General features: G+C 49.8%; 1 protein-coding gene across 1 annotated transcript in view; it reads right to left on the minus strand.

Moving 5' to 3' along the window:
- The window catches only part of FOXK2 (forkhead box K2), a 50173-nt gene that overhangs the window by 19949 nt on the left and 4657 nt on the right, over nt 1-25567 (minus strand). Inside the window, exon 2 of the mRNA XM_032499092.1 lies at nt 1503-1697. Within this exon, the coding sequence (XP_032354983.1) occupies nt 1503-1697 (195 nt within the window). The remainder of the gene's footprint in view (nt 1-1502; nt 1698-25567) is intronic.

The raw sequence follows: 25567 nt of genomic DNA on the forward strand, positions 1-25567 counted from the left end.
CCCTCTGCTGAGGGGCAGACACAGGGACAGCGAGGGGTAAGCAAGGACAAGAGGGAGACGAAGCTACGTGAGGAGAGGCGGGGTCAGGAGCTGACCAAAATCCTAAGAGTTCCAACCACCCTTGCTTCCCTGAGCGCCCACGGGACCGTCTCCACGTGGCTGTGCAGGGTGTCGGTGGCCTGATTCCAAGGCTGCTGCTTCCACTGTGGGCCGCTGTTCCACTTGGGTAAACACTGGTTTGTGCCCCTTCCTGGGTGAATTCTGCACTTCTCACACAATGCTGATTACGAGTCTGGCCACGGGGCTGCTGGCTTTTACCCGCCCACTGACACACTTACTACTTGGTCCACCTGGTCCCATGTGAACAAATTTGACTAAGTGGGAGAGGCAGAGGCAGCATCCTTGGCAGAGCAGCCGCGGCCTGAGCGGAGAAGGGGCCTGAGCACGGACTCGACTCGGGGCCAAGCAGGGCCAGCAGCCAGAATCGTCCTGACACTCCCTGCAGAGTCCCTTCCAGAAGGCCTACCGTTGACACTGGTTTTTAAGAGGATAAACAGAAGTGTTCAATTGAAAGCTACAACCCAGAGCTGCGGGCACTCCCTCCGTGCCCTCCTTGCTCTGCTGCGCACAAGGTCAGCCTGAGTGGAAGAGGCGAGGCCTTCCCGCCTCGCAGCCATGTCCTGTGGACACACGGGACAGCAGGAGCTCGGCCCCTGAGAAAAGTAAATGTGTTCGTTTCACACCTAAGTCTAACATCACTCACACTGAAGAAGATGCCCTAATACATACTCTGTGCTTCTAAGACCAATGGAACGTAAGAGGACTGACTGGCCTGAGCCCACCCCACAGTCACAGCGGACCCAGGGGGACAGCGGAGCCCTGCCTCAAGCACAGTCCAGCTGGCTCCAGGCGCGTGTCCATGGGTCCCGGGGCGGCCCTTGACTCGACCCTCAGCTGCCGTCCCCTTAAGCCTGGCACAACAGAACCACCTCACGCTGGGTTCCATGCTGGAGAGTGTGCCTGGAAGCCACCATCCTCCACTTCCTGAGGCTCCCAGTCTCTTTTAGGACCTCAGGACAAACACAAGTTTGTCACTTCACTGTTGTCAGACTCAGTAATCCAAAGTGTAAGTCATCAGAATTTACATGAAACTGCAGCAAACCAAGATGCAACTGAAAACCCCTCTCAAACTTTAAACCAGTATGACAAATCATCTACCCCTTCAACTTATATTTAAATAAAAAGAATCCACAAGTAAAAATCCAGGAACATTTGGGAGCTGTGCTTCATAACACAGGAAAATGAGAAACTAAACAACATTCTAAGTGCCCCCAGCACCCGCACTCCACGTAGATCAGCACCGGGGAAGAGAGAGGGCCGACCACGCACTGCTGCCTTCACTGTGACTGACGGCTTCTCAAAGTCCCAAGGCAAGAGGCAGGGAGGAAACCCGGACCGGGTGGACCCACAGCGACCTCTGTCCGCCCCAGAAGCGGCTGTACCTGATGGTTCCCGTGGGGGAGGGGAGGGGGCTGATGAGGTGGGCCATGGTGTCTGGAATGTTGATGGTCAGGGGCGAGATGTGAGCCTGCACAGGCTTCACCGGCGACTCGGGCGCCTCCTGCTTCTCCCTCTTCTCGCTGGACAGAGCGGTGAACGTTATCTTGATGTTTGTGCTCGGGAACCGGAACGTGCACCTGAAAGAGAAGGGCCGACTGTCAGCGCCCGGCTGCTGGGCAGGGGCGAGGGTCCTGTCCAGCAGGTCGCAGGGCTCACGTGTCCCAGGTGCACTGGGGCCTCGTCTTGTGTGCCAAGCTCACCTCACGTGCTGTAAGTCACTTAACGAGTGACACTGCAAACAAGGCCTGTCATGACTTAAAAACAGCAGTAAGCAGAAACATTCAGACCAGCCAAACAGGGGGGAGAAGGTATACTGGACTCAAAAATGACTCACATACCACTTAATTTGATCATTCCTTTTAAAATTAATATACAAATATACCTGCATCATTAAGCAACAGACAGTTTTGTGGCTGTTTCTTATTTAAGAAAGACCATTCTTTTTCTTGAAAAAAAAAAATCCAACCCCCTTTTTACTGAGCAAACAAAAGCCAGAGAGACTAAATTTTGGAGGAAAAGGTTTACCATTTAACACTCTGGTTCACCTTTAACATAGCTTTCTTGACACGACTCAGATATGTACATATTTTAAGTAATGCAAGCCAAACACCTTCAAAGAATAAAAATTTAAAATAGCTGCACAGACCACGGTCTCTGAGTCTCAATGTCACACCCAGCTGAACAGAGCCTGACCTGTGCACATACGAATGGCCCAACCACCAGCCACCCGCTGGTGCTCAGCTGACCTCTGGGCTTCCATCCCAGGCACCTGCCTCAGTGGCCAGCTCTGCCCACCACCCTGCCCTACCTGGTTCCTGCCAGGCAGGGTCCAGCAAGTGGAGGTCACAACCTCCAGGTGTGGTCCCACGCTCTAGCTGGGTAGAAAAGACGCCACTGGGCAGGTTTCGACACTACCTCCCTCGACTCCACCGCCAGGAGCAGAACCAGATGGGCACGGGGCCCGCCCCTATTCCTTGTCCCAGGGCTCCTTCTCAGTCCTGTGTGCCCTCTCCCCCACACTCCCCCAACCCAGCACCCTAGGCCAGACCACAGCCTCCGTGCCTCTCCATCCACACCCACTCCCCAGGCTGAGCTCATCCAGGCCTATGACCTTCGATTCCCCACACGCCCGCATGACCCCAAAAGCCACACTTCCTGCTCCCTGGACCCGGTGTCCCCACCAGACCCCTCCCCAGTGCTCTCTCTGACAATCAATGGTGCCACCCAGCTGCTCCGGCCAGAAATGCAGGATTCACTCCAGCCACCTGCTGAGCTGTCAGCTTCACCTTCAAAACACACCCACATCAGAAATGAGACTGTCTGCTTTGCACTGAAAAGACAAGCTACCTTCTTGCATTGTGCACCTTCTAGGAGAGAATTTTTACAAATCACATATCCCACAAAGGACTCACGTCCAGACTGGTGAAGATCTATTTAAAGACAGTAGCAAGAAAACAGTCCACTTAGAAAATGTGCGAAAGACTCGAAAACCCACTTCATCAAAGACACAAAGATGTCAAACAAACACACGAAGCGACGCTCACCCTCACTAACCATGATGGCAGAGCAAACTAAAGCTCGGCGTGCTGTGAGGAAAGACAGGATCTGGAAGTCTGACGCCACCAAGTGACGGGGGGGCGGGGGGAGGTGGCGGAAGAGCTCGTTCCTGCAGTGCTGGTGGTGTGGCAAACAGTGTGGCCACCTGGGAAGTCAGCGCGGTTTCCCACGGAGCTAGACACACACGTATCACACGACCGGGGAACCGCACTCCCGGGCACTTTCCCAGGAGAGACGCGCGCTGGTGCTCACACAGAGAACCGCACACTAATGTGCACAGCGCCTTCATTCCTAACAGCCCCAACCTGGGAACTACCTGTGTCCTTCAGCGGGAGACACTGTGCCTCGTCCACATCACGGAACGCAGCTCGGCAATAAAAAGGATCAAACAACCAGTACAGCAACCACTTTGCAGGGCACCGTCCTGGGTGAAAAAAGCCAGTCCCCAAGTTAAAACCCGTGTGTTGTAAGATTCCATCTATATAACACTCTCAAAAATCACAAAAAAAAATGATGGCCAGGGGCTGGGGGGAAGGGCATGTGCCCCCAAAGAGGCAGCACCAGGGAGTCCTCTGTGTCATGGAACCATCCACAGCCCCATCATCAGTCACAGGAAACTGTACACGTGACAACATGTCGGAGAAGCACAAAGACACACCAAAAAAAAATCAATGTAAAAACCAGTGGGAGAAGCCGTATATCTACAGCCCCAAACCCCCAGTGCCCACACCTGCACCCCACGTGCTCCTGGTGGTGGTTCTCAGCCCCCAGGGACACCGGGCAGTGTCTGGAGGCAGGCTGTGGGATCGGGAGGTGCACTCCTGGCGTTGAGTCGGGGGAGGCCAGGCAGGGCCGCTGCTAACCCCACAGTGCGTGGTGACCTGTCACAAGGAGGCGCCCCTGGCCCGCCCTCCCCTGCCACTGGCCTCTGATGACACCTCCTGCCCGGCCTGTCTGCGCTCAGGTTCCCACCCCATTCCGTCTGCACCAGGAGCCAGGGTGCAGGGTGTCCCTGAAACAGCAGTGTCGTCCAAAGATACAAAACCTCAGAGGGACAGCCAGCCTGTCTCTCCCGCCCTTAGGCGCAGCCCCCAGCTCAAGGTCCTCCCATGAGGTCCCCAGGGTGCTGTTCTTCCTCCCCTTCCAAAGCCCAGAGGCTCCCACCCCATTGCCCTGCCTCCTGTTCGTTCCTCCCTTAGTTCAGTGCCCAGGGGCCCCTCCCACCCCTCACTGCTGCACTGTTCTTCATTCCACTCTGGCCACCGACTCTGGTTAACATCCTTCTGCCTGTTGTCACCGCCAGAGAATGCCACCTCCGTGAGAACAGAGCACTTGCCCAGGGGGAACCTGCCTCGACTACACAGAGAAGGCCCTCAGCACACACTCGGGGCATACGTGCAAAGTGCTCAGTGTACATGAAAAAGGTAATTAAAATAAGCAAACCACACGAATAAAACAAACGAGGAGCTCACAATTAAATCCCTGCACCTGTCACAGCATCAGACTTGAGAGATTAGCTCCAGGCTCAGAGAAGGTGAGGTCGAGCCCCCAGGCCTTAGTTTCCAGCAGACGTTCACAGGGGAGAGGAAGGGTGCTCCTGTCTCTCACGTCTGCACTCCCAGCCCTGTCCTCAGACTACCCGGCCGTTACAATGAGCCCGGTCACGTGACACTAGGGCCTCCCGGCCCGCAGGGCCCGGTTACACCTGTGCCCACAAAACAGGTGACGGCATCTCCTTCTGAGTGTCGGAGGATTAATTCACATATTTAGCAAACACTCAAATGTTGACTGAAATGAAAAAACCAAACTACCTTCAGCCCCACCGTGAGATGTCAACACTTACTTTTCCTACAGTCAGACGCCCGCCCTCCGCGGTCCCCAAGAACTCACAGAAACCCGCCTCCACCAGAGAGCAGCGCACACCTGCCGGTCCTCACGCACTGCGCACCACCCCATGGGACGCGGGGATGGGGGCCCCTCTCCCCTGAGGGCCCCTCCCTGTCCCGAGGGGCTTACTTCTGTTTTTCACAAATCAGGGCCACACCCCCCATACTGGCCCCAGTGCCGCCCACAGCGACCCTTCACACACACACAGTCGGCCGGGCGCTACCTCAGACTAGCACCGCCACACCCATGGCATCCCTCTCTGCCTCCTTTCCCCAAAGCTCCCAATTACAGACGACAACTGTCGCCATGGCAAGGGCACGGGGCGTCAGGCCAGCTGCCGACAGCCCGTGAGCGTGTCCTGGCCACCAGTGGACACTGCTGCCCCCGATGGGTGAGAACAGGGTCTCTGTGCTTGCATTAAGAGTGAACTTCCCATCTCACACGAAACGTGAAACACAGTCAGAAGCTACCCACGTATCCTGGTGACTTTATTTTCTAATCTGGGCCCTGGATACTTGTGTGAGCTCCTATCTGAAAACTCATCGAGTTATATGTAACACACGCGCTTTTCTGTACACGCAGCATACCTCAACAGACAGGCTTTTTTAAAAATAAAAAGCCACACGTAGATGCATACAGAAATTAGCAAAACGTTAGTAACACGTCAGGGGGTTCACAGCGCATTTCCTGTATTTGGAGTTAACAACGGCCTGCTTCTTTTTAGACTGTGATTATATGGGTACCCACGTTATAATTATAACTGGTTTTTCTATGTAGGTTACATTCAAACCAGAACACATCAGAACGGCTTTCAAGCTCTTTGTGTCGTTCAATTAGCAATGACATTTTTGTTCCCCTTTAGGGTGGGTAAGTGGCCACCACTCATCTCTCCTAAGCTAGAAATAAAAAACAGTGGGATGATTTTGACTGGTTGCGTCACAAAACTAAAAAGAGCAGCAAAACATTATAGCAGCAGATAAAGCCAGGTGAGTGCCAGACCCCTGTCCTCCCCACACCACCCCTAAGGGGCCGGGCTGCGGGGCTGGGAGGCCCGTTCTGCGTGGGCCCGCTTCTGAGGGGCCCCCTCCCTGGGCCTGTGACTGACTGCCACGGAGCACGCTGGGTCAGGGCGGGCACGAGGGACTACTGACTGGGAGCGCTCAGAGCAGGCCACCGCGCCCCACGCCGCTTCTCACCATCGCAGACGGACACGGTGGGCTCTTTGAAAACTTCGTTAAAAACACTTCTAGCACCTTTATTGTGGTAAACTGCACCTATTTCAGACGTACACTTTGATGAACTCTGATAGCTGTGTGCACCCAGAAAACCACCACCACAGCCAAGATCGCTAACACTTCCAGCACTCCCCAAGAGGTGCAAATTTTAAACTCCCTATTTATCCCCTCCCACCCCCTTTAGCCCCAGTAACCAGAGAAAACACTGTAATTGATTCTGAAAGATTTGTACTAAAGCTCAGTATAGAAACATTTATCTATTTATGAGAACTCTGAGAAATATGACAAAATGACAGAGAAAAGGGAAAGATTTAAAAACTGAACAGTAAGAAAAGCCAGGTGGCCAAGAGCAGAATCACAGATCCCTAAGTAAAAACTGCCCAGGCGCCGAGCACCCGACAAGCTGCACGTCTTGGCCACAAACCACAACTGACAGCGACACAGCAGCTGGCGGCTCCAATTGTCTGCAGAAGACCTGACAGAAGTTAAGTGTCTTTTCCCTGAATAAACATTCACCAGCTTTAATACGGCTTCAGAGCTGCAAATGCCCGTCCCCTGACCTGCCGCTATTCTCCTATCCTTGGGGACAGGCCACTTCCCCTGCCGGAATCGAAACCCTTACAAACGAGATATGCACGCCAAGGGCTTGGGTCTAGAGCCCCGACTTTACAGACTCAACGGAGATGCTCTAAGGATTCTGAAGACTTGTTCTTTATGTACAAAACCAGGCCTTGCTGCCAATAATTCAGTATTATCTAACATCATACGGCTACACAAAAATAAGCCATATTTAAGTAAGTCTCCAACCAAATGGAAAGTCAAATGCAAAGTAAGTTCAAACAATTAACCAATTAGGCAAACTAGTTCCTAAAACCAAGTTTTAGAAGAAGTCCAGCTGGGTGACCCGGGGGTGTGGCTGGCCTCAGGAAGGTTAGCTCCCGAGCCCTTTACCTACAGAGGAGACAGGCCACTCAGAAAGGTGAGCGCCCGCAGGACGGCAGGTGGGGGAGGCGGCTGCTGTGCCGCGCTCCTGTCATCCTTCTCTGTCGCAGCACAGACCACTCAGACACACACTCCCGAAGCTGGAAAAACCTCCCCACGAGCAGGCTCCATTTCCACCTACTCAAAAAGCACATCTGAACACAAACCAGACAGTCATTGCTGGGTAACAACCCTGGAGTCCCTCGGGGTTTTTTTTTTTTTTCTTTTAATCTGCAAATTTTTTTTCCTGGTGTGCATATGTCTTTTATTTATTTATTTTTATTGAAATAGTCAATCTACAATGTTGTGTCAGTTTCTGGTATACAGCATGGTGATTCATTTATAGACACACAGACTCCTTTTCACTGTCGGCCATTACAAGGTATTGGATATAGTTCCCTGTGCTGTACAGCTGGACTTTGTTGTTTATCTATTTTATACCCAGTACTTAGTATCCGCCAATCTCAAGCTCCGACTTATCCACACCCCCATAACCATAAGCTTGTTTTCTATGTCTACGAGTCTGTCTCTGTTTGGTAAATAAGTTCATTTGTGTCTTTTTTAAGAGTCCACATATAAGGGAGTCCTTCAGTCTTTCAGAAGTATTTCAGAGAATTTAATGGAGAGGGACCTGCAGGCGCCTCCCTCGTGGCCACAGCACAAGGCAGCAACAGTGTCCCTGCTGCGAGGCACTGAGGACACAGCCTCACTTCTGGGTTTCCCGCTAAAAATAACGAGTCCAGATCTCACCAAGAAGAAACATCAAATATCCAACAAAACAACTGGCCTCTCCTATGCTAAAACGTCAACGTCACAGAAGACACAGGAAAGCTCAACGCACTTGTGACCTGACTCTAGAAAAGGGGCATCGGTAAGCAGTCGCTGGGGCCCAGGGGTCAGTGGGTCAGGTCACAGGGCTGTGTCCATGCTAACTGGAACGGTGCTAGTGTTGCAGTTATGGGGAGACTTTTCAGGAAATACACGTGGAAATAGTTTAGAGGTAACAATGCACCATGTGCACAAATCACTCTCAAAATATTTAGGAAAAAAAAGAGTGATACATCAAGTGTGGTAAGTGTTAACATTTGGGAAATCTGGGGGAATGAGAATTCTGTTCTATTTTTGCAACTTTCTGTAAGTCTGAGCAATTTCAAAGAAAAGGAAAAAAAAAACTGGAAACTTTCAAAATGTTCAATGCAAAGCTGGATGACGCCGCTCTGGTGTAGCCAGACTGTGCGTCACCATCCATGACAAGGTGAGCTCAGACCCAGGGTGGGTGGAAACCGCTCATTCATCCAGCAGTTTATCTGATTACATTCGACAGACGGTCCGCCATGAGCTGCACCTGCTCCTCGGACAGTATGCGAGTCCTATTCTGGGAAGCACCCTCCCATTAAGTCCCACAACAAGTCTGGGACATCCGACCCAGTTGTGAAGCATCACCTCACTGCAGTTCTCATGGATTCCTGAGCCTCCTGCACGCCCTGTGTGTGTCCCTAACATTAGCCCCAGGCTAAGCAGGGAAGCACAACCCCAGTTCTACGGTGCCCAGGACCGTGTCACAGCCACACTCACACAAGTGACCTGGCGTCTGTGCTCCCGCTCACCCTGGCAGTCTACACACCACCCGGTCACTGGGCTTCTAGATTATGACCCAAGAGGCTGTGGTCTGTGGTGACACCATACTCTGGCCTTTGGGTCTCCTCTCCCCTAGGAAGAACACTCGCCCCATCCCACGCACAGCAACGTCCACAGAGCACAGCACCATCAAGTGTCCTGATTGCCAGCACAGGCTGGACCCTGCCGTGGTACAAACGGCCCCACGTCTCGGGGGCTCAGGGCTAAGGTCCAGATCCACCTCCGCCATCCGCCCTCCTCCCTCAGGCCCAGGCAGACGCGGCGGCCCCACTGAGGACATCAGTGGTCCCAAGGCAGAAGGAAAAGGCAGAAGGAGGAGTCCCAGGGCCACACCTGTGGTCACTGGGCAGGACGGCCCACAGGGAGGACCTCTCCCCACAGAATAGCCTCCCTGGTGTTAGCAATCCCAAAGGATGCCTGGAAACTGATTTCAAGTCCTTTCAGGGGGAGGGTACAGCTCAGTGGTAGAGTGCATGCCTAGCAGGGACCCAGTTTCAACCCTAGTACCTCCACCAAAATAAACAGATAAACCTGATTATCTACACCCCCTCCAAAAAAAAAAAAAATCCTTTCAGCTGTGCAACTGGCCCCAGAGACACCAGCTGAGCTGCTGACCTGCTCTCCAGGGGAAGAAATGAGAGGGAACTTATGCTACAATCCTTACTGAATTGTAGCTGTTAATTAAGCAAATGTGTCAGTGACTCATAAATGACTCCCCCACCTCAAGCTGCCTTTTCTGTGGCTCCAGGAGCAACGTGTACACACCACCGGTCAGCCCTGCCCTCTGGACATGCCGAGCTGCCCCACCACCGGCCGGAAAGGGCACCCCCTTGCCCCAGAAGGGGGTCTGCAGAGGGGCGGTGCGCCCAGCTCTGGGCTCTGGGAGGCCACCGGCCACTTGAAGAGCACAAGTCCCAGGTGGAGAGTTCCACCCACTCTAAGACAGGTGAGGATGATGAAGACTACACTGGAAGGAGTCAGAAACCCTGAACAGTCCACACTTTCCGTTGTCGCACCTCAGCAGTCACCCTCGAGCAACGCCACTCACCTCAGCTCGACTTGCAAACTGCGAAACGCTGCAACGCCTGTTTTCCATGAAAACTCATGAAACACAAAGGGGTTTATCAACAGAGGCCACACTGTCATAGTTTCTGGTGGGCTGAGCAGGAATCTTCTAGCCAGATTTTCTAAAGCCCGATTCAGTAAGATACCTGCAACCTGGGCTCAGGGCTGAGTTCCATACTTGAGTGAAGCACTCTGGCTGCACGTCTGGCTTCGAGGTGACTTGGAAACTGCACAGCACACGAGACAAAGCTCTCACAGGTGGGCGGGGCACGTGGGCATGTGGCTAGTTAGCGCAGGCAGACAGTGCTGGCTCAGAAAGGCCCACAAGTGAGGCTGCATGTTCTCCAGAACCACCCTGACAGGCCAAGTCACTTCACCCTCCCAGGCTGTGTGCTGAGTGAGCCCAGCCCAGGGCCCAGCTCACACACATCTGGCCTCCCGCACCCTCCCCTCCAGCCCATCCTGTCTGGGACGGGCCTGGACAGGGCACCCTGGGCCCCTCAGAGGGTCTGCACTTGCCAGACCAGTATCCCTCCAAGAAAGCTTGATATTAAGTAACAAGTAAAAACATCACAGCAGGTTGAGAGAGAGAGACCAAAGAAATGAAAAGCTTTCTTCAGCTTTTTTAAAAAACGGACGTATCGTTTGATGTACCATATTATATAAGTTTCAAGTGTACTACTTGCAGTGTACTTCAAGTTTCAGCTGTTAAAGGTTCCACTCCATTTGCAGACACTAGATACTGGCCACATTCCCTGAGCTGCACAGTACACCCTGCAGATCTGCGCAGCTTTCCGAACCCTCGTTTTCACTCTGCCCTGGACCCCAGGTACTGGGGAGCTGGCCCTGGATCCTAAGACACTAGGACATTAGGAAATGGTGCATTTCCACAGCTGTATCTGCTTCTGTACCCTCAGACCGGGAAACCTTGATCCCAGAGACATTCCTGACCCGACTGAGCGAACTGGTGTTGGGTTTTCCAGCAATCCATGCTGCAACTTTACAAGTGTTTTTCTCTGACTTGGAGATAATATTGTTTGTTTTTGCCTATTTGCTGCACATCCATCAGTGAAGGTACTGGAAAGAGCCGCCTTACCCACTACTCTGTGTGGCAGTTTGCTGTCGGATGAAAGGCTGGTTCAGAAGAGCACATTGGTTAAGAGCCTGATGTCAGGCTCGGGGTGAGGGCAGCAGCGGACAGCAGTGCGGTCACTGGGGTGCTTTGTGCTTCCAGCTTATTAAGAAACACGGTACAAATTCTACTTTATTTTTCAGCGTGAACTCTTAAGTGAAGCCCGGGGCAGCAGCTCAGCTCCCTCCTCCTCCTCAGCTCACAGCAGGGCCTCCTGCTGATGCAGAGAGCAGGGCGGCCAAATGTGTCTGATTGTACACGTCTAAGGGAAAAATATGACTAACGTCATCACGAAACAAAAAGGAAAGGAAAGAACTGGAGAAACAGTCACAACACACATCTCACCGAGGACCTGTGTTCAGGATAAAGAACTCAGACTTCAGTAAGAACACAAATAACCCATTAAAACTGGTCAAACAGACCCTTACTAAAGATACAGGAATGGCCAACAGGCACATGAAAAGATGCTCAACATCACTAGTCATCAGTGACCCCCAAGTCAAAACCCCAGAGAGAGACCCCTGCGTATCCATAAAACGGCAAATATAAAGACTGACAGAGCGGGTGGGCAAGGCGACAGAGCAACCAGACCTTTCTCACACTGCTGGCAGGAGTGCAAAATGGTGGGAGTGCTTGGGGGGAGTCTGTTGGCTTCTGGTAAAGCCACTCCACTCTTAGGCACTGGACCAAGATGAACGGGAGCATCTGACTCCTTCACAAATGTTCACAGCACCATGATTCACAGCAGCTCCACCTGGAAACTGCCCAGCTGTCCAGCAACAGGTAAACGGACCAACCCATTGGTTAAGTCCATACAAGAGAATATTTCTCAAGTACCACTCAACACATCACACAGGAACAAACTGCCCAAACAAGCAACTGGGATGAATTTCCAAAACATGTTAATTTCAAAAAGAAAACGCCAAACTGCAGAGTATACACTGCATGATTCGGTTCATAAGAAATCCTAGAAAAGGTGTAACTCGTCCATAGTGATGAAAAGCAGGTCAGTGAGTGCCTGGGGCTTTGAATGGGCGGTGAGGGCAGAAGGGCAGGAAAGGGGTTTGGGGAGAAAGGAATGTCCTATTAACTTGATGGGGGTTTTGGTTACACAGATGCATGCATGCATCGAAACTCCTCGAAAGGTACCCTTACAATAGCTTTGTTTTATCCTACATAAAGTATACCTCAAAAAAATATATTTTTTAAAGAAAAAATCTGGCAACAATACATTCATATACACCTAAGTTATATTACTGCATCACACACTATAAACACAAAAGTAGCAAACAGGATGAGAAAAATAACCAGAAGCATATTTTCTTCCAAAACCCTAAAAGATCATCTTGGTCTCCCTCTGGGTCACACACACCCGCTTTGGAGACCAATGTACTAGAGAAAACATCACTTTTGTTTTACTTGTGAGGTTCCAAACACAAAGAATATACTGTCTAGGATTGCGGATTGTTCTTGTTATACTGAGCTGTAATACGGTGTAAGTTTCAGGTGTACAATTTAATGATACACACACGTAGTGCAGAAGGCCTAGCAGAATAAAGTTAGTTAACGTCCATCACCTCATACAGTTACAATTTGTGGTGAGAACTTTTAAGATCTACTCTATTCCCTTAGCAACTTTCCAATTTATACTACAGTACTGTCACCCACGGTCACCATGCTGTACATTACAGCCCTATTCTTCTCATGGCTGAAAGTCTGCCACTTTGACCACCCCCGCCACCGCAGGGCTGTGTTGTTTAAGTCATTGATGAGGCTGCCAATTACACAGCAGTCAGAGAGAAACTGCATTGATTCCCTTAAGAAATGGGGAGGTTTTCCATATGTTCAAGATTGAAGTAAGGTATTCCTTTCTTAGGGCACTTTGTAAAAAGGTTGATTTCCTCTTTACAGCTGGGGAAGCAAAAGCATAACCCAGGGAAATTTCAAGCGTGCCTTCCGAGCCAGCAGTTCTGACGGAGCGCCGAGACACTGCAGGTGAACAGCGAACACCTGCAGGTGAGTTTAGACCCTCGCTTTCCAGCTGAGCTGCACACAAGATGTGTCCGTGTGCTGGATCTGCACAAAAGTCTTAAAATGCTGTGCTGAATGGCCAATAAGCACACACAGAAAGATCCTCAACATCACTAACCATCAGAGAAATACATTAAACCCACAGTACACTACCACTGCATACCCATTAGAAAGCCGAAAATGAAAAAGAGAAAATGCCGATGCTGACAAAGTTGTGAAGACTCCTGAGCTCTATCTTACAGTGCCGAAGGGGTGGAATCTGCCACTAAGCATTCTCCAAACTGGCTGTACCCGCAAAAGCTGAACACGTACACTTCCTGTGAGCCACTGGAGCCCACCCAACAGCAATGTGTGAGTGATCATCAAAACACAGCTACAGGAATCTCAACCAAATTTTCAAGTAAAAAAGCCTTCCAACTAGAATAAAATTCTATTAAGTACTCACGGTAGCATTATCCGTTATAATAGTCCCAAGTAAAACTACCTAAATGTCCATCTAGAGCAGAATATCAAGTTGTGGCATACTCACATTATTAAATACTTTACAGCAATGAAAATGAACGATCCAAAGCTAAGTACAAAATTACGGGCTAATCTCAAAAACATTTTATTCAGTGAAAAGCCAGCACCATCCCCTGAAATCCATTCTGTGTGACCCCACATGTATGAAGTCAACAGCAAGCACTCTGGTTTAGACTCAGGACGGTGCTTCTGTGGCTGGGAGGGCCACAGGCAAGGCTTCTGGGGTACAGACAATGCTGGTTTCTGGGGGCAGGTTACACCATGCGTTCTCATTAAACTTTATACTTAGGGTCTTTTGAGTTCTCCTGTGTGCAGATTATACTAAAAACAAAAACAAACTAGAGGGTGACAAGACTAGAGACCAACTAAGAAAGCTCTCTAGAAGTCCAGGTGAGAAATCGCTAAGCCCAGAGCTACGCAGCAGGAAGGGTAAGGGATAAATGGGAGAAACGTTCAAGTGGAGTGAAGGGGGCAGAGCAGTAATTCCACAAATTCAGGGGCGCAGAGCAGACTGAGAAGAGGGCAGGTCCATGGTCCTGAGTGGACAGTATCAGCTCACAGGGGAAAGGGGGACTTTGGAAACAGCAGGACTGCAGGCGCAGGCCTCAGAGCTGGCAGGACAGCCAGCTGTCAGCATCTTACTCTTTGCGCCCCGAGCACAACTACCTGCCTTCAAGTAGCCTCTACCTCATGCAGGTCCACAACCCCTTGTTCACAAATTCCAAAACGCAAACAGCTCCAAAACCCCCGTAATCCGATACGACGTGTAGCCAGTTCTGACCTGCACTGAGAAGGAGCTAATTACAGCCTTAAATTACCGTACATAGAACACTCATGTGTTTTACAACAGAAGTTCTACTGTGTTGGACTACAGGGTGCTGGGAGTGTGAGACAACATACAGTACACACACCGCACTACTTTTCCAAAATCCAAACTCCTCTGACTCTGAAACACCTCTGGCTCCGTGGGTTCTGGGTGGACCTGCGTATGTACTTACTGTCTGCTGAGCTGACCGTGGTGCCACTTTCTTAAGAATTTCCCCCCACATATTCTGACTGAGTAAGGGGAGATCAGATAGCTTATTCTACAAAGAATAAATCCATTAAGCTACTGTCCAGAGCGGAATAGAAACTAGTATTTTTGTTGTTGTCATGAACAGGCAATAAATGCACGTGGCATAAAATTCAAAAGTAGCAAAAACAACAAGACTCCCTCCCACTAAGGCCTCCCCACTGCCCCAGTTTCCAGTGACAGCTCTCCAAACAAGTGAGCGCGCAGAGAAGCTCTCCAAGGCCCTGGGCTTCAAGCAGACAAGCTGTGTCTGCCTCTCTGCTGCCTGCCCGCTCCCCGACTCCCCCCACTCCAGAGGCGCTCACAAAGCCCCTAATTGAAGTGTTCATCTGTATGCAAGAAGCTCTTGTCACCTACGGCCTCCCTGGTAACTAGAATCCTACATATGAATCATATTTGACCCTTAATAATTTGATCAAACGCCATAAATGACCAAAATGCAGTATGTTTTTCTTTCTTAGAAAGATACTTCATCATAAAATTCTGGCACAAGCTACAACATGGACGAATCTTGAGAATATTATGCTAAGTGAAATGAGCCACACAAAAAGACAAATACTGTATGATTCCACATGAAGTCCCCAGAGTAGTCAAATCCACAGAGACAGAGAGCAGACTGGCTGCTGGGGTTGGGGGTGGAGAACGGGGAGTTAGTGTCTACTGTGGGCAAAGTCTCAGTTTTACAAGAAGAGAAGTGTGTGGCGACGGGCAGTGTGGATGTCTTCCTGTCACTGAGCTGTGCAGGTGAACTTCGTTACGCGCCTCGCCGTACCCTTACGGAGCACTTACAGAGCACTTTCACCTGTGTCGGGGCGCCGCAAGACTAAATAAACCTAGCTGCTGCTGCTGCTTCTTTTGTTTTTTTTAAAAGAAATTTCATCAAGAGAATTCGAAGACAAGCCAGACTAGGAGAAAATATCTGCAAAAGACACACCTGATGAAAACCTGTTACCTAAAGCATACAGAGAACTCCTAAAACTCCAGTAGAAAACAAACCACCTGACTTAAAAATGAGCGAAAAATCTGAACAGACACCTCACCAATGGAGACACGTGGCGCGCCCGCTGCGGCCACTCTCCACTTCAGAAAACACTCAGAAAGTGAGCACTCCATGAAATCTATGATGTTTCGTCCCTAAACATCTTCTTAATATGACAAATGACATAAAGTAAATGTACTGAATCCCAAATTACTAACTTTACTGAACTATCATTGTCTTTTCTTCAGTTCTATATATAAGCAAAAAAACTTAATATATGATTCCTTGTAGTTCATCGCAATGTAATTAAATTTTAAAGCTTAACATTTAAATTTATATCCAAATAAAAACTTGTTTAAGCTGTTGATGCAAATTAAAAATATTAGTAATTTCAAATAAACCAAAGTTAAATATAAACATCTGATCTAGCAGTCAGTCAGCTTCACAGCTGTAAAGCTTCAGTCCTCTTCCATCTCCCCCTCCCACCCTCACATCATGTCTTCTACTTCACAAAGAGATGTCATGGCCTTCCAGGTTTAAACAAATCCTGAACTATTTTCTCTCTCATCAGAAAACAAACCAGGAAAGGAAAGAAAATGAAAGTTCTCAGGGACTCATCACGCCTGCCCGGGTGGGTGGGCTGCGACCCCTCCTCACGGGGGCAGGGGTTGGGGGGGGGTAAGCCCTGCACCGGGCTGTCCCTGGCTGAGCCTGGCTCAGGCAGCGCCCAGCTGGGGAGGTGTCTTAAGTTTGCTGGGGTTTTCACTCTACAAAGAAAGAGTGAAACACTTTGGTTTTTCATTTTATACCACAAAGTGATGCACAGTGGAGCCCCAGGAGTGGCCCAGAGGGCAGCGGGCCGCCCACCACCTTCACGCGCAGTCACTCGCAGAGGACGGACGAGAGGACCACCGGAGGGTTCTGGGAGGATGGGGAGAACTGCCAGTGGCGTAGGGGCGGGACGTGCTCTCCTTTGCACAAGGAACTTAATGGGGCTACTGTCTTCTAAAAAAGAAAGAACGTTTAAAACAAAAATGTGTATTTGACACAGGAACACCAACTCTAAGACTCAAATAGTTCAAAATTCAATTACAGTATCTTTAAACAGCAAAAAATGGTTAATCTAAGTGTTGAACAACAGGGGATGGTAGGGTAATTCACAGCGTGTCCCACAGATAGATGTTCCTGCAGCACGTTTTAAAAGGGTGAACACGAGAAAAGTAACTGATGATGAGACAAAATCCTACCTGCAACGGGAGTCTCTGCTATTTAAAAGCAAATTCAAAACTATTCATATAATAATGAATATGTTTTGTGTTAACAGTGGCCACTTATGAATGGTGAGATGATGGGTAATTTTTTCTAACCATTTTCAATCACTGTTCCAAATGTGCCACAGCAAGTATCATGTTATATTATCTTAAACTTTATAACATCCTAAAATAAACTTTACTTGATCATTTAAGCAAGACTACCAGCATCATGCCAATTCAGTTCAACGAGTATCTAAATTTCTTGGAAATAACTTTCCTAGCTCTGCTACCACAACTCTAGCCCACAGTCCCACACAGCAGCCAGCGGATGGTCGGCCCTCAACCACACGCCTGGTCCTCGATGCACCAAGAACCTTCTGCACCAACTGCTGAGTCTCACATGCTTTTTCCTGAACAGTGCTTTCAAACCTCAGGTGCCTAGCGCAAGCAGCTGGAGAGGTTTTCCAAAGTACATACAGATACACACACGGACATTTCCCCCAGTGTTCCCCCAATCCCAGTCTCTGAAGGGGAAGGAAGGTCCAGGTACCATTTTTTAAAAGACCCTCACGGGATGGTCATGCTCACCCCTGGTAAAGAGCCAAAGGTTGGAACAAACAAACCTGGGCGTCGGACACTTCACAGCCCACCCCAGTGAGGGTCTGAGCCAGCCAGGGCCCCCTCCCTACCTCAGAGCGGGGTTTACTCAGGTCCTTGGCACCAAGCAGGGCCACCACACACCACAATGGCCGTGATGAGGCTAGGGTGGGACCAGGGGAGGGCAGGGGAGTGGGTGCAGGGGCTGAGAACCCCGAGCCCGGGCCGGGAACTCTGATAGTGGGGGCCCACAAGTCTGAGCAGCCAGCTCAGCTTCCGATGCACATCCCCTGCTCCTGACCAGGCTGACCACGCGAACGCTGGGCCTTCAGCGGATATCAACACTGGGAAGGCCAAAGGAGTCTGTGCCTTAGTACAACACTGGAGGTTTACTGTCACCTCGAAGTCAAAACGACCAAAACAAACCCAACCACTTCCCAGCGGTTAGGGCGGCTGTGTGGTGCAGCTCACAGCACTCAGACCAGGCACCCCTCACCCACGTGGTCCTGTCGAGGCGCTGCTCTCAGCAGCCTGTCTGCTGCTGGCGGTGGCCCACGCTTCTCCTACTCTGAAATGGGACCTCCTGGGAGGGCAGCCTAGAACCCTCCCCACCCTCCAACCAGCAGGAGAGTCACCTCCCAGGAAGAGTGACTAAAGACCCCACCGCTGACAAAGACCACAGAAGACAGGAGGATGGAGACGTCACAAGCCCCCAGAAGCACCAGAGACCACCTAAGTCCATCCTCCTCCGAGGTGGAGCTTCTGCTTCACCCGGCTTGATTTCTAGCACACCACAGGTCCAGACAAGAAACACACAGAACAAAGAAAATACAGTGAAAACAACAGGGCAGAACCAGAAAAAACACCAGACCAGAACATTAATGTCAGAAGGAAAAACAGAAGGCATCCATGAAAGAGCCGTGTTACTCTCTCGAACAGGGCTGAACACCTGCCCTGCCTCCCACGTGCTCAGCCCAGTCAAGAGCAACAAGACCATCCTCCAGCCCGTGAGGTCCACCTCATGCCCACATGCCCCCCGGCGGCGAGCTGCACCACACGACATCCCTGCTCTGTCCCTCCCTGCAAAAAGCACCTGCAGGTGCCCGCTGACCCACACTCCATACTCTGGGCAGCCAGGTAAGGCCAGGCAAGAAGATGCACAGGAGTGCTCACCCTGCTCCCTGGAATGCAGTGGTAACGCGGACCGCTGAAAACCATGGAGGCAAAAGCTGTAGTAACTTAGTGTTTTTAAAATGAGAGAATCACCCTTCTATGGGTCCACAACCCCTCACTCAAAATTGTGAATTCCCCAAAGCCTGGTTTGTTATTCATTTGGCCACAAAACATGATCTGAAGGTAGGCACGTGCCTGTTTCTCTGCAGACACAGGATATGTCTGAGGGGCGGCGCTGCTCCGCATGGGATCCCAGGAGTTGAGTTACGCTAAGCACTGGCCACCTTCTACAACCGCAAAGAATTCGGAATTCCAAGGGATCTCTGCCCCGCAAGTCGGCACGAGGCCCCCCAGCCCTGCCCCCTGTTTAAGGCCCCGCTAGCTCCTGTGTCTGGTCACGAGCAGCAAACCCAGGCCTGGCCCTGCCATCCATCTCCAGCCTCCTCTTCTCAGATGCAGCTATCCCCCCACACCACCCCTGCTGTTGGGTCATGGTCGTCCTTCTATTCAGACCACCAGAGCTCCCTCGTTGGGGAAAGACAAACTCGGGCAGGCGGACTGCTCCCCTGCCTCAGGCCCCCTGCCCGTTGGGCCAGACACGCCACTTTCTAGTCTGTGCCTGACTCCAGCTCCCCACACGCCCCCTCCCATCAAGGCAGGGCCACATCCACTTGGCCCTCGCATCGCAGCCCTGCACCACCGCCCTGTGAAGAAGCTCAACCACTGGGCCGTGAAAGGGCAGAGCTTCTTCGTGGATTCTTTCTGTTTCTTATTTTTTATTTTTACTGAAGTGCATTCAGTTACAATGTGTCAGTCTCTGGTGCATAGCACAATGTCCCAGGCACACATATACACACATATATTCGTTTTCACTAAAGGTTATGACAGGGTATTGCATACAGCTCCCCATGCTGTACAGAAGAAGCTTGTTTTTTTTTAATCTATTTTTATAGATAGTGGCTAACATTTGCAAATCTTCCTGTGGATCCCTGTTCACTGTAAGGGGAGACTTAAGATCACGGAGAGACAACACCGCACTCCAGTTCAAAGTGCTTACCTCTCTAAACAGGAGAGGTGCCGCAGCTCGGCCCCACCTTGCTCCCCATCTGAAGCCCCCTGGGCCCACCCCGACCAGGGCAAGGGCAGTTGCCCAGACATCCAAAAAAGACAGTGACTACAGACTAGGAGAATGACCTTGAGCTGTCCAAAGCATGGATGCCAACAACAGGATGGTCTGGGGCACAATGAGGGAAAGTAACCCCTTTTTCCTTTCAAAAAGGAAAAGGGAAAGCTTTCTTTGCCTGTGTCCACAAATAAAAACTGGGAATGCAAGCCCAACAACAAAACAATTTATTTTCAATGAATCAGATTTTCCTCGTTAGCAATCAGAAAGTCAGAACTAAAGAATAAATTCCCCATGAGACTGCCCTGTGAAGGCGGCTGAGACGGAACAGAGATTCTGACACGCGGGGCCGCGGGGCCATCGCGCGGGCAGCTGACCCCGCCTCACGTCCCTCAGGGCAGGTGGGCACCCCAGATCTGAGTCGGAGGCTGGTTCTGAATACTCACTCCTGGGAGCTGACAAGCAGGGACATCATCTACTGATGGTCACAGGTGCCACAATCGTGGACACAGCCTACCCTGGGAACAAGACAGCATTCCAAAGCAGGACTAAATGCTCTTCCATGTCAAAAGCATAACACAAAGTCAGAAAACACCCCCTGAAGCATCACAGCCCCTCAGCCTGTTCCATGCACACACAGGCCACTGCAGTCATAAGGCAGCCACACCAGGTCCAGAGGCCACATGGAGAGCACTTCACCTGCTGTGGAACTAACACGCCTGAAGAATACATTCACCCAGATCTGAGCAGATCTTCTAGATGCTTCTAGATGTAGCATTTCATCAAACAGAAACATACGCTCCTTACAGAAATTCTGTTGAAAAGGAAAACAAATGTCAGCCCACGATGCCCATTTGAAGATACACATTTTTACTATCTTGACAGCGTTTTAAGTGCAGGGATGTGTCAAGTGTGCTGCACCCCCCCCCCCCACTTCTGAGCCGTAGAGTCACACCACACTCTGTCCTGAACTTCCCTGCCCAATATGGGAACTCGTCTCTACATGGACGTACAGACTTTAAGGACTAGATGCTATTCATTGACCATGAGTAATGCATATAATCTAAATGCAAAACAACAGATTAACTAGCTCAGTGCAATTAGAAAGCCTACTTAGACTGACTTGTAGATTCTCCCATCCTCCAGCCAACGGCTTTTTCTTGGCCTTGCGGAGAACTTAGTGGTTTAAAACACTGGCTAAAAAGCTGGATGTAGGTTTGAATCTCAGCTCTGCCATTTCTTTGCTAAGCAACTCTGGGTTACTACCTCCAAGCCTCGACTCCAACTGGAAAAGGCACAAGAATGATCGCGACAGAATTCACAGAGCAAAGGAGAGCAGGAGCTGCAGGTCTGGCCCTGCAGCCGTCTCCCATCCTCAGCACTGGCAGCCTACACACGGCAAAAGTTTAAAACATCTGCCATACCTTAAAGGCAAAATTACTTCTTACTTTATGCTAAAGCAAAACATCCTTCCTAAGACTGCAGGTGTTAGGAAACATTTCACAAAACTATTATGGTCTTAGCTTTTTTCTGACAGATTTTAAAGAAAATGAATCAACTTCATCCAGTGTTAAGACTATTGAAGAATTTCATATTTTTCTGATTCAAAGTATGGACAATGGACCCTACATTCTTACACACTGTGTGCCAAAAACATAAGTTACAATTATTTTTTGAATCCTACAGTCAATAGTGGGGTCACAAAGTCACAACACTAACTTTTGTATTTTCTCATGATCTTACCTTTACTGGAGATCTTTATTTCTTCTTACGGCTCTGAGTGACTGTTTATTGATCTTTCACTTTAACCTGAAGGACAACCTTTAGACTGTCTTGTGGGGCAGGGCTAGAGTTAAAAAACTCCCTCAACTTTTGTTCATTGAGGAATGTCTTAATTCCTCCCCCATTTTTGAAGGACAGCTTTGCCAGACACATTTCCCGGCTGACAGCTTTTCCTTTCAGCACTGTAAGCGTCGTCCCACTGTCTGCTGGCCTCCTGGTTTCTGATGAGAAACCAGCTGTTAGCCTTGCTGAGAGTGCCTGTGCTGACAAGTTACTTCTCTCTCGCTGCTTTCAAGATTCTCTCCTTGTCTTCTGATGGTTTTATGATAATGTCGCAATGTGGGACCTCTGAGTTTATCCTACTTGAAGTTTGTCGAGCATCTTGCATTTGAAGGCTCATGTTTTTCCACCAAATTTGGGACATTTTCCGTTGTGCTTTTCTTCAACTATTCTTTCTGCCCATTTCCCTCTTCTTGTGGACATAGGAGCTGAGGAGTAGAGCTCTACCTGAACCTACAGTCAGTGCAGTGATGCAGTGACTCACAAAGGCTTGGTCAGATGCCCAAAGTCAATCTGCAGTCAAGCCAGGATGCCGTTCCAATGGCCTGAGGTGTCCTCCGAAAACTATAACCAAGGCCTGCTTTAACAAATAATGGCCTAAGTAGAGAAGCCAGTCACTGAACAAATAAAAGTGGGCAAACAATCGCCATTAGCAAAATACTAAAATCATTTAAAAATTATTTATAAAAGTAAAGATATTCTCTTTAGAGACACAAAGGAAAAGGAACCCTAAACATTGAATGCTTGGTTAGTAGGAACCCCCAGAAGGTATAAAGAACCAGGTATTTTTCAAAACTGTGACTAACAGATATATTTGTGTCAACAAGAAAATGTACACTCTGAAAACCAACTTTTAAGGGAACAAAATAAGACTGATGGAAAATAAAGTACAATTTTCGGCACTATGGGGGGAATGCTACTTTCAGTGAGTTTGGTGATACTGCGTAAGAGGAGACAGGATGGACAGGTGATGAAGTCACAACATGATGGGACGAGCATGGGGATCAGAGCTGGACTACCTCACTGAGGGGCTGTGAGGGCCAAGGATGTGCTCCGGTTTGGGCAATCCCAGAAGGATCTCCTCAGGTCTCTGCAAAATTCTTCAGCCAGAAGGACCACCGGGAGCCTGCCCCTCCTCCAGCCCAAGGCACGAGGCCACAGGAGCCAGAGTCTGTGCATGTGCTCTGTGGGGGGAGTGAAGACATGTCTGCAGGGACGAGGCAAGACAAGACACCCTGCCCAGCACTGAAGAGAAGCGCAGTCCGACTGCTTGGAACGCATCTATGGGGTGAGCATGCAGTGTGACAGTAGCTGCGTGACAGCAGCTACGTGACCAGTGCTCATCAGCAAGAACTCTTTTACCCAACTACAGGAGATTCTGTTCATGTGCGTCCAGGCTTCCTCACCCCCTCCACGTATCAATCAACTTTAACTTAAAAAAAAAAACCATACAATACAAAACCAAAAATGCCACTTGGATGATCTACCATCAATACAAACAAGAAGAAAAGTGGGGTGAATTATAGAATCAGAGTGTATTTAATTTTAGTTATAAATGTTCTATCTTTTGGTGCAGTATCTACCAAATACAAACTTAAAGCCTACATCACGCAAATTTACCAGCAGACATTTGAGTCCTATCAAGTACCTAATCTACTCAAGGTCACTGAAGGTCACAGGCCACAGTCCCAGTAAGTGTACAGGATGAGCCAGCCCAGCCCATGGGCACCTGAGCCAAGGTACAGAAGATGAGGAGTGTTTAACACCACATGTGGGCAAGTCCAGGGCAAGACGAAGCAAAGTGGGAACACGAGACTTAAGGAGGAAACGGAATGGACCACATCTTCCTCCTCCCAGCTCAAACAGCTGTAAAACTGATGCTCAAATTCCTAACATCCTCCCAAAGTTTAGAAGTGGCAAAAAAAAAAATAGTATTTTAAAAATATCACTTATGCACTCAAATGCTATTATGGTCTGAAAAAGACCAGAAAAACACAACAGTAAGTCTCCAGTTTACTTGTTCAGGGTTTTCTGTATCCCATCTGCTCAAGAGTCAAAGAAGGAGTTCCACGCGCCGCTCACTGGTGACTAAGCAGCACGAGAAGAGGGCGTCTGGCAGCAGCCTCACAGCTCGGCCTCACGGCCGCAGCGACACTAACGCCACACTCCCTCACATCCTCAGCTGCTCATCTTCCAGGGGGCAGAGACCACGAAAACCTGGAGCAACTCGACTAGAACAACTCGCTGTCTTTTCTTCTCGTGAACCATAACTGGTCTCAGAATAGTCTTATCAGCCTAACTAAAGCCACTGGACATGCCTGAGCTACACATTCCAAGGAGGGGAACGTGAGACTCTGCTTAAAGTGCTAAGTCCAATCTTCCTAAAACCTGGGTAAGATTTGGGATCAAGTCCTTTGACTGTCCTTCCAAAGCTGCAAAGGGAGCGATGCCACGCCAGGCCTCTCCACCTCAGGCTTCCTTTTAGAAAGTGCCTGACACTAAATTTGAAACCAATGCTTTGGAACCTTAAAGGCTTAATAGGTACCATTTGTTAAGTTATTAAAATTCACCACCAACAGGGCTAAGACTAACATCCCACTGTTACCGCCTGCTGGCTACCACTGTGCTCCAGGGTCTGTACCTTCCCACTACTGAAGCCTGGGGCGGGAGCATTCTGTTGCTGGAGGGCTATCCGCTGCATCACAGGATTTCTAGCAGCCTCCCTGGCCCCAGCCCACTAGATGTCAATAGCATCCCTCCCAGCTGTGCCAACCTAGCGTGTCTCCAGATGTTGCCAAATGTCTTGGGGAAGGGACGTGCACCCCAGTGAGAACCACTGTGGTTCTGATACCTTTCACTATGTGAGACACAGAAGCATTCTGTCCCAAATGACAAGCTACAGCAGAAGCCAATAATGTCTAAAATCCCAGCAAAGCACTAAACACACACCCCAGAAATAGATGCATGCCCGGAAAGGTGGCTTCCTGCACGGTGCCTCCTGATCTCACCGCAGCCACCTCCTGGGTGATGGCGGTAACCCCTGTGCGGCCCTCAAGTGGCTTCAAATGACAGAAACGACAATATGTGCCTCCAACATGCCCTGGGGTATTGTGTTTTCTTAGCAAACTCAAACATCCTCATTACAACCTGGGCCGTAGTGCGGGAGCCGACTGGCTGCATTGTCATTACCTAAGACACTGTAAACTGCTCCAGAACCCACACGCGAGACCCGAGCTACACAAACATGTCCAACAGATGAGGATAGTACCCAAAATGCTAATGGCTATCATGAAAAGCTTCCTTATTTTAGAAACCCTCTTTTCTTCGTTTTCAACCCCACCACCACCACCAAGCACCACCTCCTGCTCGGCTGCAGTTCCACAATGGACAGGCCCGCTATGACCACAGCAGCCCCGCATCCAGATGGGGGCCTGCTGATGAACGGGGGACCAAAAGGGGGGCCACGTCTGACCGGAGTCCTGTCGCTAAATGACCAGCACTTGAGAAAACTCCTGCAACGGTGATGTCCCCAGTCAGCGGGAACACGTATGCTGTGTATGTATCAAAGGATGGCGGCTCTGTGCCATTTCCAAGGGTACAAACACATACAGGCCCCGGTCCCCACCCTGGAGGACCAGCTGGGGACAAAGCCAAGCAAGAAGATAAGGCACAGCACAAAGAGATGAGGAGGGAACATTTCCTCAGCCTGCAGGAGAGAGGGTCGCTAACAGGCAAGTCCCAAGAACCAGCTCCATGACCCATTCCTCCGAGGTACGGCAGAACTACTAAACCCTAGGTAAAGTGGAAGCAAGCTGGTTGTTATTTTTAACTTAAAAAAATTATGCTAAAATAGCTGCACT

This window comes from Camelus ferus, chromosome 16, assembly GCF_009834535.1.
Source record: "Camelus ferus isolate YT-003-E chromosome 16, BCGSAC_Cfer_1.0, whole genome shotgun sequence".
Taxonomy (NCBI): Eukaryota; Metazoa; Chordata; class Mammalia; order Artiodactyla; family Camelidae; genus Camelus; species Camelus ferus.